Source organism: Triturus cristatus, chromosome 4_1 (genome assembly GCF_964204655.1).
Source record: "Triturus cristatus chromosome 4_1, aTriCri1.1, whole genome shotgun sequence".
NCBI classification, from domain to species: Eukaryota; Metazoa; Chordata; class Amphibia; order Caudata; family Salamandridae; genus Triturus; species Triturus cristatus.
In genome coordinates this window covers 1233643428-1233656459 of record NC_140585.1, presented here as the reverse complement: position 1 = coordinate 1233656459, position 13032 = coordinate 1233643428, and the positions used below count along the sequence as shown (strand labels likewise).

The 13032-nt window shown below is 50.5% G+C and overlaps 1 protein-coding gene across 2 annotated transcripts in view; it reads left to right on the top strand.

Moving 5' to 3' along the window:
• The window catches only part of LRP1 (LDL receptor related protein 1), a 1298976-nt gene that overhangs the window by 1132286 nt on the left and 153658 nt on the right, over window positions 1-13032 (top strand). For both annotated transcript variants that reach the window (XM_085654639.1, XM_085654638.1), the window contains exons 75-76: window positions 10523-10642; window positions 11365-11630. In XM_085654639.1, the coding sequence (XP_085510765.1) occupies window positions 10523-10642; window positions 11365-11630 (386 nt within the window). The remainder of the gene's footprint in view (window positions 1-10522; window positions 10643-11364; window positions 11631-13032) is intronic.

Genomic DNA, 13032 nt, shown 5'->3' with positions numbered 1-13032 from the left:
ATGATCCGTTCACGGATCCAGATACCGCACCATTGGATGATTGGGCATACCCTCGACCAGATATGCCTGACCCTACACCATATCCCTCCAAACCATCACCTCCAGATGACCACCTGGGGTTTGGACAACTAGTAAACAGGGCAGCACTTTACCATGGAGTCACCATGCACTCCGATGCACCCGAGGAAGATTTCATCTTAGACACGTTTGAACAGTCTCAGAAAACAGTACAAATTCTACCTATGATTAAAGGTGTCCCAAAACACGCCACAAAAGTATTTAAAGACCCCGTCCGTGCCAGGGTGCTTAACCCAAGAATTGAGAAAAAAAATAGACCTGCCCCAGAAGATCCTTGTTACATCAAAGGACAGTTCCCTCTAGATTCTTTGGTTGTTTCCAACGCAAGGAAACGCGCCAACTCCCAAACCACGGGAGATACACCACCCCCTGACAAAGAATCTAAACTATTAGAAGCCTCGGGCAAACGAGTAGCAGCACAAGCTGCTAATCACGCTATGATAGGGCTCACTACGATCAGTTGGAGAATCTGCTACAACACCTGCCAGACCAATACAAGACCCAGGCAAATGACCTTATACAAGAGGGAAAACTCATCTCAAATGCGTCAATTAAATGCGCACTTGACGCCGCAGACACCGCCTCTAGAGCAATAAACACAAGTGTACTCCTCAGACGCCATGCCTGGCTACGCATTTCAGGCTTTAAGCCAGAAGTACAAAGTACCATACTCAGTCAACCATTTAACCAAGAACAGTTATTTGGGCCAGCAGTAGACACTGCACTCGAAAAAATGAAAAAAGACACCGAGACTGCTAAGTCCATGGCTCCTTTCGGCGCTCCTTCTACAGAGGAGCCTCCAAGAATATGGGAGTAGACACCTCCTCTACCTACAAAACCTCTCAACAAACATCCCCCAGCAGAGGATATTTTAGAGGAGGATATAGAGGAAACAACACCAAGGGACGAGGTCGAGGCAATACCAACACTCGTACCTCCCCCGCCACAAAACAGTGACTTTCCTCCACTCCCCCCAGACCATTACACTCCAGTCGGGGGAAGACTCAAACAGTTCCTACCTGTCTGGAACTCCATCACAACACGCAAGTGGGTAAGACAAATTATCCAGTATGGTTACTGCCTGGAACTCACCACTACCCCCCACACATACCACCCAAGCAGCGTTCCATGTCACCAGACCATCTTACGCTCCTCAAACAAGAGGTTCTCTCATTGCTTCAAAAACACGCAATAGAACCAGTTCCCTTACAACATCAGGGTACAGGGGTATACTCACTGTACTTCCTAATCCCCAAAAAGGACGGGACTCTAAGACCAATACTCTACCTCAGACCCCTAAATCTGTATATAAACTCAGATAATTTCCATATGATCACTCTTCAACAAGTGCTCCCACTACTGCAACAAGGCGATTTCCTTGCCACACTAGATCTCAAGGACGCTTATTTTCACATTCCCATACATCCTGCTCACAGGAAGTACCTAAGGTTTATGGTGGACGGACAACACTACCAGTTTACAGTCCTTCCATTCGGGGTGACAACTGCGCCTAGTGTATTCACCAAATGTCTAACAGTTGTAGCAGCGCATCTCAGAAGACAACAAATTCATGTCTTCCCGTATCTAGACGACTGGCTAATAAAAGCCAACTCATTCAACAAATGCGTTCTACACACTCACCAAACTATTCAACTCTTACACAGCTTGGGATTCACAATAAACTATCCCAAATCGCATCTCCAACCCTCCCACATACATCAATATCTGGGAGCCACCATAAATACCTCCAAAGCCCTAGCATATCCCAGCCCAGCCAGGATAGCCAATATACAAGCTCTGATCGCAAAATTTGAAACCCAACACTCTCTTCCAGCAAGAGTGTTCATGCAATTCATAGGCATGATGGCGTCCTGCATCTAAATTGTGCCTTATGCAAGACTACAAATGCGTCCCTTGCAAGAGTGTCTAGCACGTCAGTGGAATCAGGCCCATGGACAACTAACAGATCTGGTGTTGGTGGACAGCCGCTCACATCGCTCTCTAAAATGGTGGAACACAATAAACCTGTCCAAAGGGCGGACGTTCCTCGAGCCTCTTCCACAAATAGTGCTAACAACGGACGCATCACTCACGGGATGGGGATCCCATCTCCTAGAACACACCACTCTGGGCAAATGGACCACTCAACAGAAAGTGCTCCATATCAATTACCTGGAACTACTGGCAATATTCCCAGCACTAAAATCATTCCAAATATATCTCCAGAACAAAACTGTCCTCATCCGTACGGACAACATGACAGCCATGTATTATATACAAAAACAAGGAGGCACACATTCTCTCCAGCTGTCCCAGCTCACACAAAACATTTGGAGATGGGCCGTTCCGCAGAACATGTAACTACTTGCAGAACACCTTCCAGGGGTTCACAATCAGATTGCCGACCTGTTAAGTCGTCAGACTCAACAGATCCACGAATGGGAATTACATCCACAAGTCCTACTCCCCTTTTTCCAACAATGGGGCTAACCAGACATCATCTGTTCGCCACACACGAAAACGCAAAATGCCCAACCTTCGCCGCCAGGTTTCCCCACCCACAGTCGAAGGGCAATGCGATATGGATGAACTAGTCAGGCAGATTTGCGTACGCTTTTCCGCCTCTCCCACTCATTCCATTCGTGGTACGCAAGCTCCGGCAACAGTCTCTCAAACTGATCCTAGTAGCTCCCACATGGGCACGCCAGCCCTGGTTCACAACACTGCTGGTACTGTCTCTAGTTCCACACCAAAAACTGCGCCTCTCCTCGTCCTTATTAACCCAGGTCCATGGAGAAATCAGACACCCAGATCCAGGACAACTGAATCTAGCGATCTGGCTCCTGAAGTCCTAGAGTTCGGTTACCTCAACCTACCACCAGACTGCATGAATATGAAAAAGAGGCCAGACGACCTACCACTAGAGCCTGCTACGCTGCAAAATGGAAAAGATTTGCCATTTACTGCATTAACAGTGATATACGCCCACTGGATGCATCCATCCAGAACATCATTTGCTACTTACTACACTTGCAAAGATGTAATTTAGCGTACTCATCCATACGTCTCCACCTAGCAGCATTAGCAGCCTTCTTACAAAATCGACAACACTTGTCACTATTTAGAGTACCTGCGATTAAAGCCTTCATGGAAGGCCTTAAGAGAATTATTCCACCCAGATTACCACCCTCTCCAGTGTGGAATCTAAACATTGTTCTTACAAGGCTCATGGGATCCCCATTTGAACCTATGCATAAATGTGAACTGCAGTTCCTCACATGGAAAGTGGCTTTCCTTATCGCTATCACATCCCTCAGAAGGGTAAGTGAAATCCAGGCTTTAACCATACAAGAACCATTCCTACAATTACACCGCAACAAAGTGGTTCTTAGAACAAATCCGAAATTCCTGCCAAAAGTCATATCTCCGTTCCATCTTAACCAATCAGTTGAGCTACCAGTGTTCTTCCCAAATCCGGACTCGGTAGCTCAAAGAGCTCTTCATACCTTAGACGTTAAAAGAGCCCTGCTTTACTACATTGACAGAACAAAATGATTCCGCAAAACCAAACAATTGTTTGTTGCTTTCTCTCCACCACATAAAGGCAACCCCATTTCCAAATCCGGGATAGCCAGGTGGATAGTCAAATGTATCCAAATATGCTACCACAAGGCTAAACGCACACTATCAGTTCCCCCTAGAGCGCATTCCACACGCAAAATAGGGGCTTCCATGGCATTCTTAGGAAACATTCCCTTAGAAGATATTTGTAAGGCAGCCACATGGTCTACAACACACACCTTCACTAAACACTACTGTGTTGACGTGTAAGCAAAACAACAAGCTTCTGTAGGTCAGGCTGTCCTTAAAACTTTATTCCAAACTGCTGCAACCGATACAGATGACCACCGCTAGGGGAGACACTGCTATATAGTCTACCCTCAGTGTGGGATCTGCAGCTCATATGCCTCGAACGGAATATGCTACTTACCAGTATGCATCTGTTCTTGGCATGTAGAGCTGCAGAGCCACACACGCCCACCCACCTTCCTGGGACCTGTATCTGTTCCAGCATCGTCTTACTTAGACATTACACATGGACATCGCTCTCTTTTTACAAACTCCATCATTTCCCATAATGGCGAAAAACAATCTAACGATGGAGTGGATGCCCATGCGCACTGTAGTACAAGGGAGGAGTCACCTATCTCGTGACCAAAGACTTCTTCCGAAGATAACAACAACCTGCAAGCATCCGAGCCCAACACCAGATGGCGATCTACTATCCTAAGTGTGTGGCTCTGCAGCTCTACATGCCAAGAACAGATGCATACTGGTAAGTAGCATATTCCTTCCTACACAGTCTATTTCTGTCTGTTGAGATATTCTTACCTTGTTGCACTGGGAAGGGTCTTCGCTTAGCTTGTGGGGTTCTTTCTCACAACTTTTTCACTTATATGTTGGCAGTATCTAATTCTCTCTCTTACGATGGTGTCTTGCACCATCCTCCTTATTTATTCACGGATTTTCATCCCTTGCACACTGTTCCCATACTTTCACCGTTTTTTTAATTGGTGGCTCCGCGTTGTGTAGCGGAAAAGTTTCTCCTTAGAAAACTGACATCAGCACACCGGAAGGGACTTGTATGACCTCGCTGACGTCACGTACGTGGACGACGTCAGGGCGGGGTCTTGTGGCTCCGTCCCCCGGCGCGCAAAGGTGCTGCTGCAAAAAAAAATCCGGATTCAAGGGACTTACATGTGGCCAGAGAGTTACTAATTGGGTTTGCAACAGTGCAGTTTTAGCGAAAGAACATAGGCCCTACCTGGGTACCTGGTTGGCAGGAACCCAGGACACACTTAGTCAAAGAGCATCAACAACAGGCAAAAAGTGGTGAGCAACCATGCAAAAAGGGGCACTCTGCTACTAAGAGCACTGGCACAAAAGGTCTGGTTAGCCATTTTCAGCTCGCTGTCAGAGTAAAAAAATCAGCATCTAGTAGCATAAAAAGGGGCAAAACTTTGGAGGAACTGCAACGAAATCGTAATTTCGTATATGAAGGAAAGTACCTTCTTTTATAAACCTACTAATTAAAGCAAAACACTAATACTGACCAGGCACAAATGACACGCCCAGACCTACATAAAACATCAGCATGATTGTAAAAACACTACAACACCATGATAATTCTAGATTGTACTACGTAAATAACAGTGACGTAAATAACAGTGACATAACATCTGGCCCCTATTTGCTGGGTAATGTTGTCTGTAGGTACTCTGAAGGGGAGTGCAGTACAGGGTGTCATTAAAGTTTCCTTCTAATGGTTTGCTGTAGTGTCCAAAGTGCCTGAGGCATATACCTGTGGGAAGAGTCCAGGGCATACACCCGTAGGAGAGCTGGTGAACTGTTGTCTGTTATGCATTATCTGAAAGAAACACGTTAGTTAGATTCCTCACCTTAGAATATCCCCAGGCGTCAGACTGGATCCGGAAGATTTTTCGTCAGCAATACCCCTTGCGCGTCGCTAGGCGTCGTCTGCGGCTCCGCGTCCGTCGTTGGCGTCGTGCGCCGGAATGACGTCGTCGGAGTACTTAGACGCCGCCCTCGCGCGCTGACGTCAGTTCTTCTTTTTTCCGCGCCAGTAAGCGCAGATCCGGGAGAGCTACCCCTTTAGTCAATTTTTGACTAACTTTTTGATCCTTTTTGATCGAGTCTCGACACCGGTGCCGGTAGGATGCCTGGGTTTAAAGCCTGTACGGACTGTAGCCGACTGGGAGGGATCCGAGGATCCTATGGACGCTCAGGCCCAACTGTCCCAGGACTGGGCAGATGAACTGGGGGAGGCCAGTGGTCTGGATACCTCGCCAGACACTGGATTCATCTCTCCTCCGACTGTGGCTTCGGAGGAGGGTGCTGCTTTCTCCGTGGTGCTGCGCAAGGTGGCCGCAGCCCTTGGGCTCGAGCTGCCTGCCGTGGCTGTGAGGACGAACGTCCTCACTGAGGTGCTTCAGTCTGCAGCAAGCTCCACTGAGCCTCTGCTGCCATTCAATGAGGCCCTCACTGACGTTCTACAGGGCACCTGGTCCAAGCCCTCCACAGTTCCTCCTGTGGACAGGAACGTTGCCAGGCGCCACCGCCCTGCTCCGGACGACCCCAGTTTTCTGTCCCAACACCCTACCCCTGAGAGCCTGGTTATCCAGGCCTCCACCTCCCAATCCTCTTTCCCGACCGCCCCGCCGGATCGGGATTCCAAGAGACTGGAGCAGTTTGGCAAGAAACTGTTCTCTTCCCTTAGTTTGGGCCTGCGGTCTTTGAACACCGCTTGTCTCTTGGACCGTTATTCCCACTCTCTGTGGGATGCGGTGGAGGACGCGCTGCCCCTGTGTCCGGAGGAGGTCCAGACACAACTTACCCAGGCTCTGGCCGATGGGAGGGATGCCGCGCGACATGCTATACGTTGTGGGCTTGACACCACGGACTCGCTGGGTAGGGCCATTTCCTCCACAGTGGCGCTTCGACGTCACGCCTGGCTGCGGTCCACGTCGTTTTCCGGCGATGTCCAGAGCACTCTCATGGACATGCCGTTTGATGGCACTCGCCTGTTTGGCGAGAAGGCGGACAGTGCGCTGAACCGCTTTAAGGACTCCCGGGCTATGGCCAAGTCCTTGGGCCTCTCGGCCCCGCGGTCGCAATCTTCCGCTTTTCGCCCCTTTCGTGGCCAAGGAAGGGGTGCCTCCTCACGTGCGCCTAGCCACCAGCCGCAGAACCAACCTGCGCGCGGTCGCGGACGTGGTTTCCGCCGAGGCGGATCTGGAGGACGACTAGGTCAGCCCACATCCACCCCGGCAGCATCCGCCTCCAAGCCTTCCTAGTCCGAGCTTTCAGGCCCATTCCACGCCAGTGGGCGGCAGAGTTCGCCATCACCTGCTCCACTGGCGGTCCATCACATCGGACAGGTGGGTGCTGCAAATCGTCCGAAGGGGCTACTCCCTCCCCTTCGAGACGACTCCTCCAGCCATGCCACCGCAGCACCACCGTATCTCGGGGGATCATTTGCATCTTCTCCACGAGGAAGTTTCCGCCCTCTTGGCCAAGGGGGCCGTCGAGCGCGTTCCGAGTCCAGAAGTAGGTCGTGGTTGTTATTCCCACTACTTTCTGGTTCCCAAGAAGGGCAAAGGGGGCCTACGCCCTATCTTGGACCTTCGGAACGTCAATGCCTTCCTCCGGAAGGAAAGGTTCAAGATGTTGACTTTGGCTCAGGTTCTAGCTGCCCTAGACCCCGGAGACTGGATGGTAGCGTTGGACTTGCAGGACGCATATTTCCACATCCCCGTCCTGCCGGCCCACCGGCGTTACCTGCGGTTCACGGTGGGCCAAGAGCACTTTCAGTTTACCGTGCTCCCCTTCGGCCTCACCAGTGCCCCTCGGGTGTTCATGAAAGTGATGGCGGTGGTCGCAGCTCATCTGCGCAGATCAGGGGTTCCAGTCTTCCCCTATCTCGACGACTGGTTGTTGAAGGCGGGCTCGCCCCAGGCAGTCGTCTCCCACCTCCACACTACGGCGGATCTCCTGCATTTGCTGGGATTTTCCATCAACGTGCCGAAGTCACACCTGAGTCCCTCTCAGAAGCTCCTCTTCATCGGAGCGGTTCTCGATTCGGCGCAGTTCCGGGTCTATCCACCGGAACAGCGGGTCCGGGATATACAGGCCCTGATTCCCATCTTTCGGCCTCTATCCTGGGTTTCGGTCAGGCTAGTGTTGCGGCTTCTGGGGCTGATGGCCTCCTGCATCCTACTAGTGCATCACGCCAGGCGGCGCATGCGGGCTCTGCAGTGGGACCTGAAGTTTCAGTGGGCCCAGCATCACGGCAACCTGTCCGACCATGTCTTGATCTCGGAGGGCACTGCACAGCAGTTGCAGTGGTGGCTCACGGACCGCGATTGGGTCATGGGCAGGAGCCTCTCCCTTCCCCAACCGGAGCATGTCGTAGTGACGGATGCGTCCCTCCTGGGATGGGGTGGCCATATGGGAGAGGCGGAGATCAGAGGCCTCAGCTCTCCGGCAGAGTCTCGTCTCCACATCAACCTGTTGGAGTTGAGAGCGATCTGACTTGCACTGAAAGCCTTCCTTCCCTCTGTCAGGGGCAGTGTCGTGCAGGTGTTCACGGACAACACCACCGCCATGTAGTATTGCAACAAACGGGGCGGGGTGGGGTCGTGGACCCTTTGTCAGGAGGCTCTGCGCCTCTGGACGTGGCTGGAACACCAGGGCGTCACCCTAGTGGTTCAACATCTGGCGGGCTCTCTGAACGCCAGAGCGGACGAACTCAGCCGCCGGTGCATGATGGATCACGAATGGCGTCTGAACTCCGAAGTGGCGCAAGGTCTCTTTCAGCAGTGGGGAGAGCCTTGGTTAGATCTATTCGCCACCGAAGAGAACGCACAATGTCAGCAGTTCTGCGCGTTGGAATTTCCAAGGCGGCACTCGCTCGGCGACGCTTTTCGTCACGAGTGGAGTTGCGGTCTGTTGTACGCCTTTCCGCCTATACCACTTCTGCCCAGAGTGCTGAAGAAGATCAGGCACGATCGGGCCCAAGTCATCTTGGTGGCTCCGGATTGGGCACGAAGATACTGGTATCCCGAGCTACTCAGTATGTTGACCGATCCCCCGATACGTCTGCCCCTTCGGGAGGATCTTCTGTCGCAGCAGCAGGGGACGGTCCTCCACCCGAACCTGTCCAGCCTCCACCTCCATGCGTGGAGATTGAGCGGCGGCAGTTGATGCCATTTGACTTGCCTCCTGAAGTCTGTGATATCATTCTGGCAGCCAGACGTCCCTCCACAAAGACGGTATACGCCTGCCGGTGGAACAAATTTGTGGCATGGTGCACAGCAAAGGCTGTGGATCCCCTTTCCGCCCCTCTTTCTGAGGTTCTCCTCTATCTTCTTTCTCTGGCCCGGCAGGGCTCTGCCCTGGGCACCCTGAAAGGTTATCTTGCTGCCATCTCTGCCTTCTTGCGGCTTCCTGATCAGCCTTCTCTTTTCAAGTCCCCTGTGGTTATACGCTTTCTAAAAGGCATTACTCACACGTTCCCTCCTGTCCCTTTTGTAATGCCTCAGTGGGACTTGAATCTGGTCTTGACATTCCTGATGTGCGCTCCCTTCGAGCCTTTTTACAATTGTCCTCTTCGTCTTCTGACTCTTAAGACTGCTTTTCTGGTAGCCATCACCTCGGCTAGACGGGTGAGTGAGCTCCAGGCTTTATCTTCAAAGCCTCCTTTTCTGTCTGTTCATCCGGACAAGGTTGTCTTTCGGCCTCGTCCCTCCTTTCTTCCGAAAGTAGTGACTCCATTTCATCTTGGGCAGTCTGTCACCTTGCCCACCTTCTTTCCGCCTCCGCATCCTTCCAAAGAGGAAGAGAGGCTCCACCGTCTGGACCCAAAACGTGCGCTCTCCTTTTATTTGGACCGCACAAAGCAGTTCCGGGTGGACGACCAACTTTTCGTTGGATACGTGGGTGCTAAGAAGGGGAAAGCTGTGCACAAACGGACCATCTCTCGGTGGGTCGTTTTGTGCATCAAAATTTGTTACTCCTTGGCAAAAAAGGACCCTCCTGTTGGGCTGCGCGCCCATTCTACTCGGGCCACAGCGGCTACTACTGCTTTGGGACGGGGAGTCCCTTTGCAGGACATCTGCCAGACGGCGACGTGGGCTTCGCTACACACGTTTGCCAGGCATTATTGCCTTGACAGCCAAGTCCGGAGGGATGGCTTCTTTGGCCGTTCTGTCCTCCAGGACTTTCTGGTGTGATCTTGGTTCGCAGACCCACCACCGGGGATGGTATTGCTTGGGTATCTATTCTAAGGTGAGGAATCTAACTAACGTGTTTCTTTCAGATGAACAAGTTACTTACCTTCGGTAACGATGTATCTGTAAGAAACATTAGTTAGTTAGATTCCTCACCGACCCACCCATCCTCCCCGTTCTGCGAACTGACATCTAGGGTTAAGGTTATCCTTTTCAGGCCCCTAGATTTTATTTTTGGCACCAGTGTCGGTCTTTGCATGGCACTGCGTTCCTGGCGCGGAAGGCTATGTACAAGAACTGACGTCAGCGCGCGAGGGCGGCGTCTAAGTACTCCGACGTCATTCCGGCGCACGACGCCGACGACGGACGCGGAGCCGCAGACGACGCCTAGCGACGCGCAAGGGGTATTGCTGACGAAAAATCTTCCGGATCCAGTCTGACGCCTGGGGATATTCTAAGGTGAGGAATCTAACTAACTAATGTTTCTTACAGATACATCGTTACCGAAGGTAAGTAACTTGTTCTTTAGGTGGCTTTTTCTCGGCTTTACTCCACTGCCCGATGAGATGGTGAGATTAGCCTCGGACTCTATTTCAAATGTTAACGGGTTTGAGTGATATTTCTCTTCATTTCAGATGTGAACGAGTGCTTGAAGTTTGGGACATGCTCGCAGATATGTAACAACACCAAAGGTTCACACTTATGCAGCTGTGCCAAGAACTTTGTGAAGATGCACCACTCCTGCAAGTCTGAGAGTAAGGATTTTGTGCCTCAAAATGCAATTTTATTAGCACACCTCTTCTGTGCCTATCTGTCTGTTACTTGAGTGGTACTAGAAACACCATGCAGTGCCTGAGTACCTTTTTATCATCTGCAGCACCCATTTCTATCGGCCATCCAGCCAATTCATTTTCTCTGTGACCTGCAGTGCACTCCACTCGAGGCCATTTTGAGAATTCCACTATGTCCCTACACCTCCCAGAAACCCAGCAATTCCATCTGTACTTTGCTGCAGATACATACATCTGGGAACATATAACATTTGCTATTCCAATCCTCACAGAGCTTTGGCAACACTTCTAGATTCTTGTCTGCACCATCTCCTGCTGTTCCTGCCCCGAGATCCATAAACAGCAATGCAAATACAGCCAAATGCTGACTTTAGCACCCTGCCCCCTTCCTAAACCATGGCAAACGCAAAGCTCTGCAAAAACACCCTGAATCCCTGAACTGAAGTGAACTTTAAGCCAGTTTTTCCCTTACCATCCTCTGCCTCGCTTATAGGTCTGCATGTAAAATGTTGTTTGATGCTGTATAGAGGTCAGGGTAATGAAGAAGGGAATATGTAGTCAGTAAAAAAACTAGAGGGTGATAATGGTAGGAATTCGAGAGTGATGGGCAGTTTTGAAGTGCTTTGTAGTCCTTGCTCAAACTTGCTAATTTTCTGTGTGCTTTTCGTCCCTCCAACCCATTATAGACTTGCATCAGCAAATCTTGTACATCGCCGACAACAACGAGATTCGGAGTCTCCACCCATTCAATCCCAATTCTGCCTATGAGCAGGCCTTCCAGGGGGACCAGAATGTGCGCATTGATGCCATGGACGTCTATGTCAAGGGCAACAAGATCTACTGGACAAACTGGCACACTGGCAAGATCTCCTACCGCGAGCTGCTTTCTCCCTCTTCCACTTCCTCGAATCGCAACCGGAGGCAGATTGATAGTGGAGTCATGGACCTCAATGTGAGTCTGAATCTACTGCCTAGACTGAAACTTGGGTCGTGTTAGCCATAACTTTTACTTGTTTGATTAGGCTGTACTCCTATCTGGGAGAAATGCTAATATCATTAATAGTGTGGAAGTGAGTGGTTATATGTGGTAGGGATAGTTTTCATTTAAAAAACTTTTTATTGAGCTTCAGAGCAACATCTATCTTCATGGTTACAGTATTCACAATTCACCATTAATAGAACATTCTAACATGAAGCATATTAACACGTTTACTAAAAGTAACGTCCATGCCATTCACTGCCCACAAAGTCCAGAATGAGATATTCACTTAAAATGTTCTCAACAGTTGTTTTTTTCTCCCACACCCTGTCAGAATTGAAGGTGGTCAAACCCCCCACCCCTGCACCATTACTGTGTAGAGATGTGTGATCACTCGATTGCTGCCTGCTTGATCTAGCATTTTTTTAATGACTTGTTTCTGGCAGAGCCTCAGGGATTCCAGATTTCTGTGGTGATGTGAGTCAGAATCACTTATTGGAGGAGCTGCCCCGTGCCCACCTCAAACGTTGCTCCTGCCTCTCTAAAGGTCAAAACCCTATTAAGGATTTGGTTGCCCATTGTGTGAATAACTACAGTTCCTCCATTTTACAACAGTCCTATCTTTTGCCGTTCTTTTGAAAGGTTGATTGTGCTGTAAAAGTATGTCTGATGCCTCTTTAGCACTATGTTCACCACTGTGTGCCAATCCGCACCTACTTGTCATATTTGACAGGGGGTGACCTGTGGAGTGATGTCCCTTCAAGAAGGCCTCAGGCAGTGTAAAATGCTGGTAGGAGCCATCCAGCAGTGTCTCCTCCCAGTTACCACTCTCATCAAACCAGTGTATAGCTTGTTGAAGATGCACCGTGGCATAGTAAAGAGACAGATCAGGGAGCCCAAGTCCTCCTTTCTCTCATGGAAGCTTCAAAGTGGCCAACTCTGTAAGCCCACCCAGACCACTGAACACATCAGTTTATCGAGCTCCCAGAAAGTACCCCTTGGGATAGGGCACATGGAGTTCTGCAATGACTGTCAACCCATGAAAGACGACCGGAGATGTGCTTCACCTCGCCTCCCCCACCTGAGGGGTGGGGTTGGCAGGCTGGCACATCCCCTGCCCTTATTTGGGGTTTTCGGCCAAGCTTCCCGCCAGAGTGGGGGGTTGCTGTGGCCTGGGGAAGCTCACAGAGGCGGCATGCCTTTGAAGTTTCCCCATGCCCATCCTGGGGGAGGAGAATTAGCACCTCGCCCAGGATGTGCATTGTTGCAGACCCAGGAGAGCAGGGGCTCTCCTACCCAGGGGTGCAGCAACATGTCTGCTGTGTGGCAGCCTAGGCAGCCTCAGAACAGATGTGGATTGTAGGTTAGGTTTTAG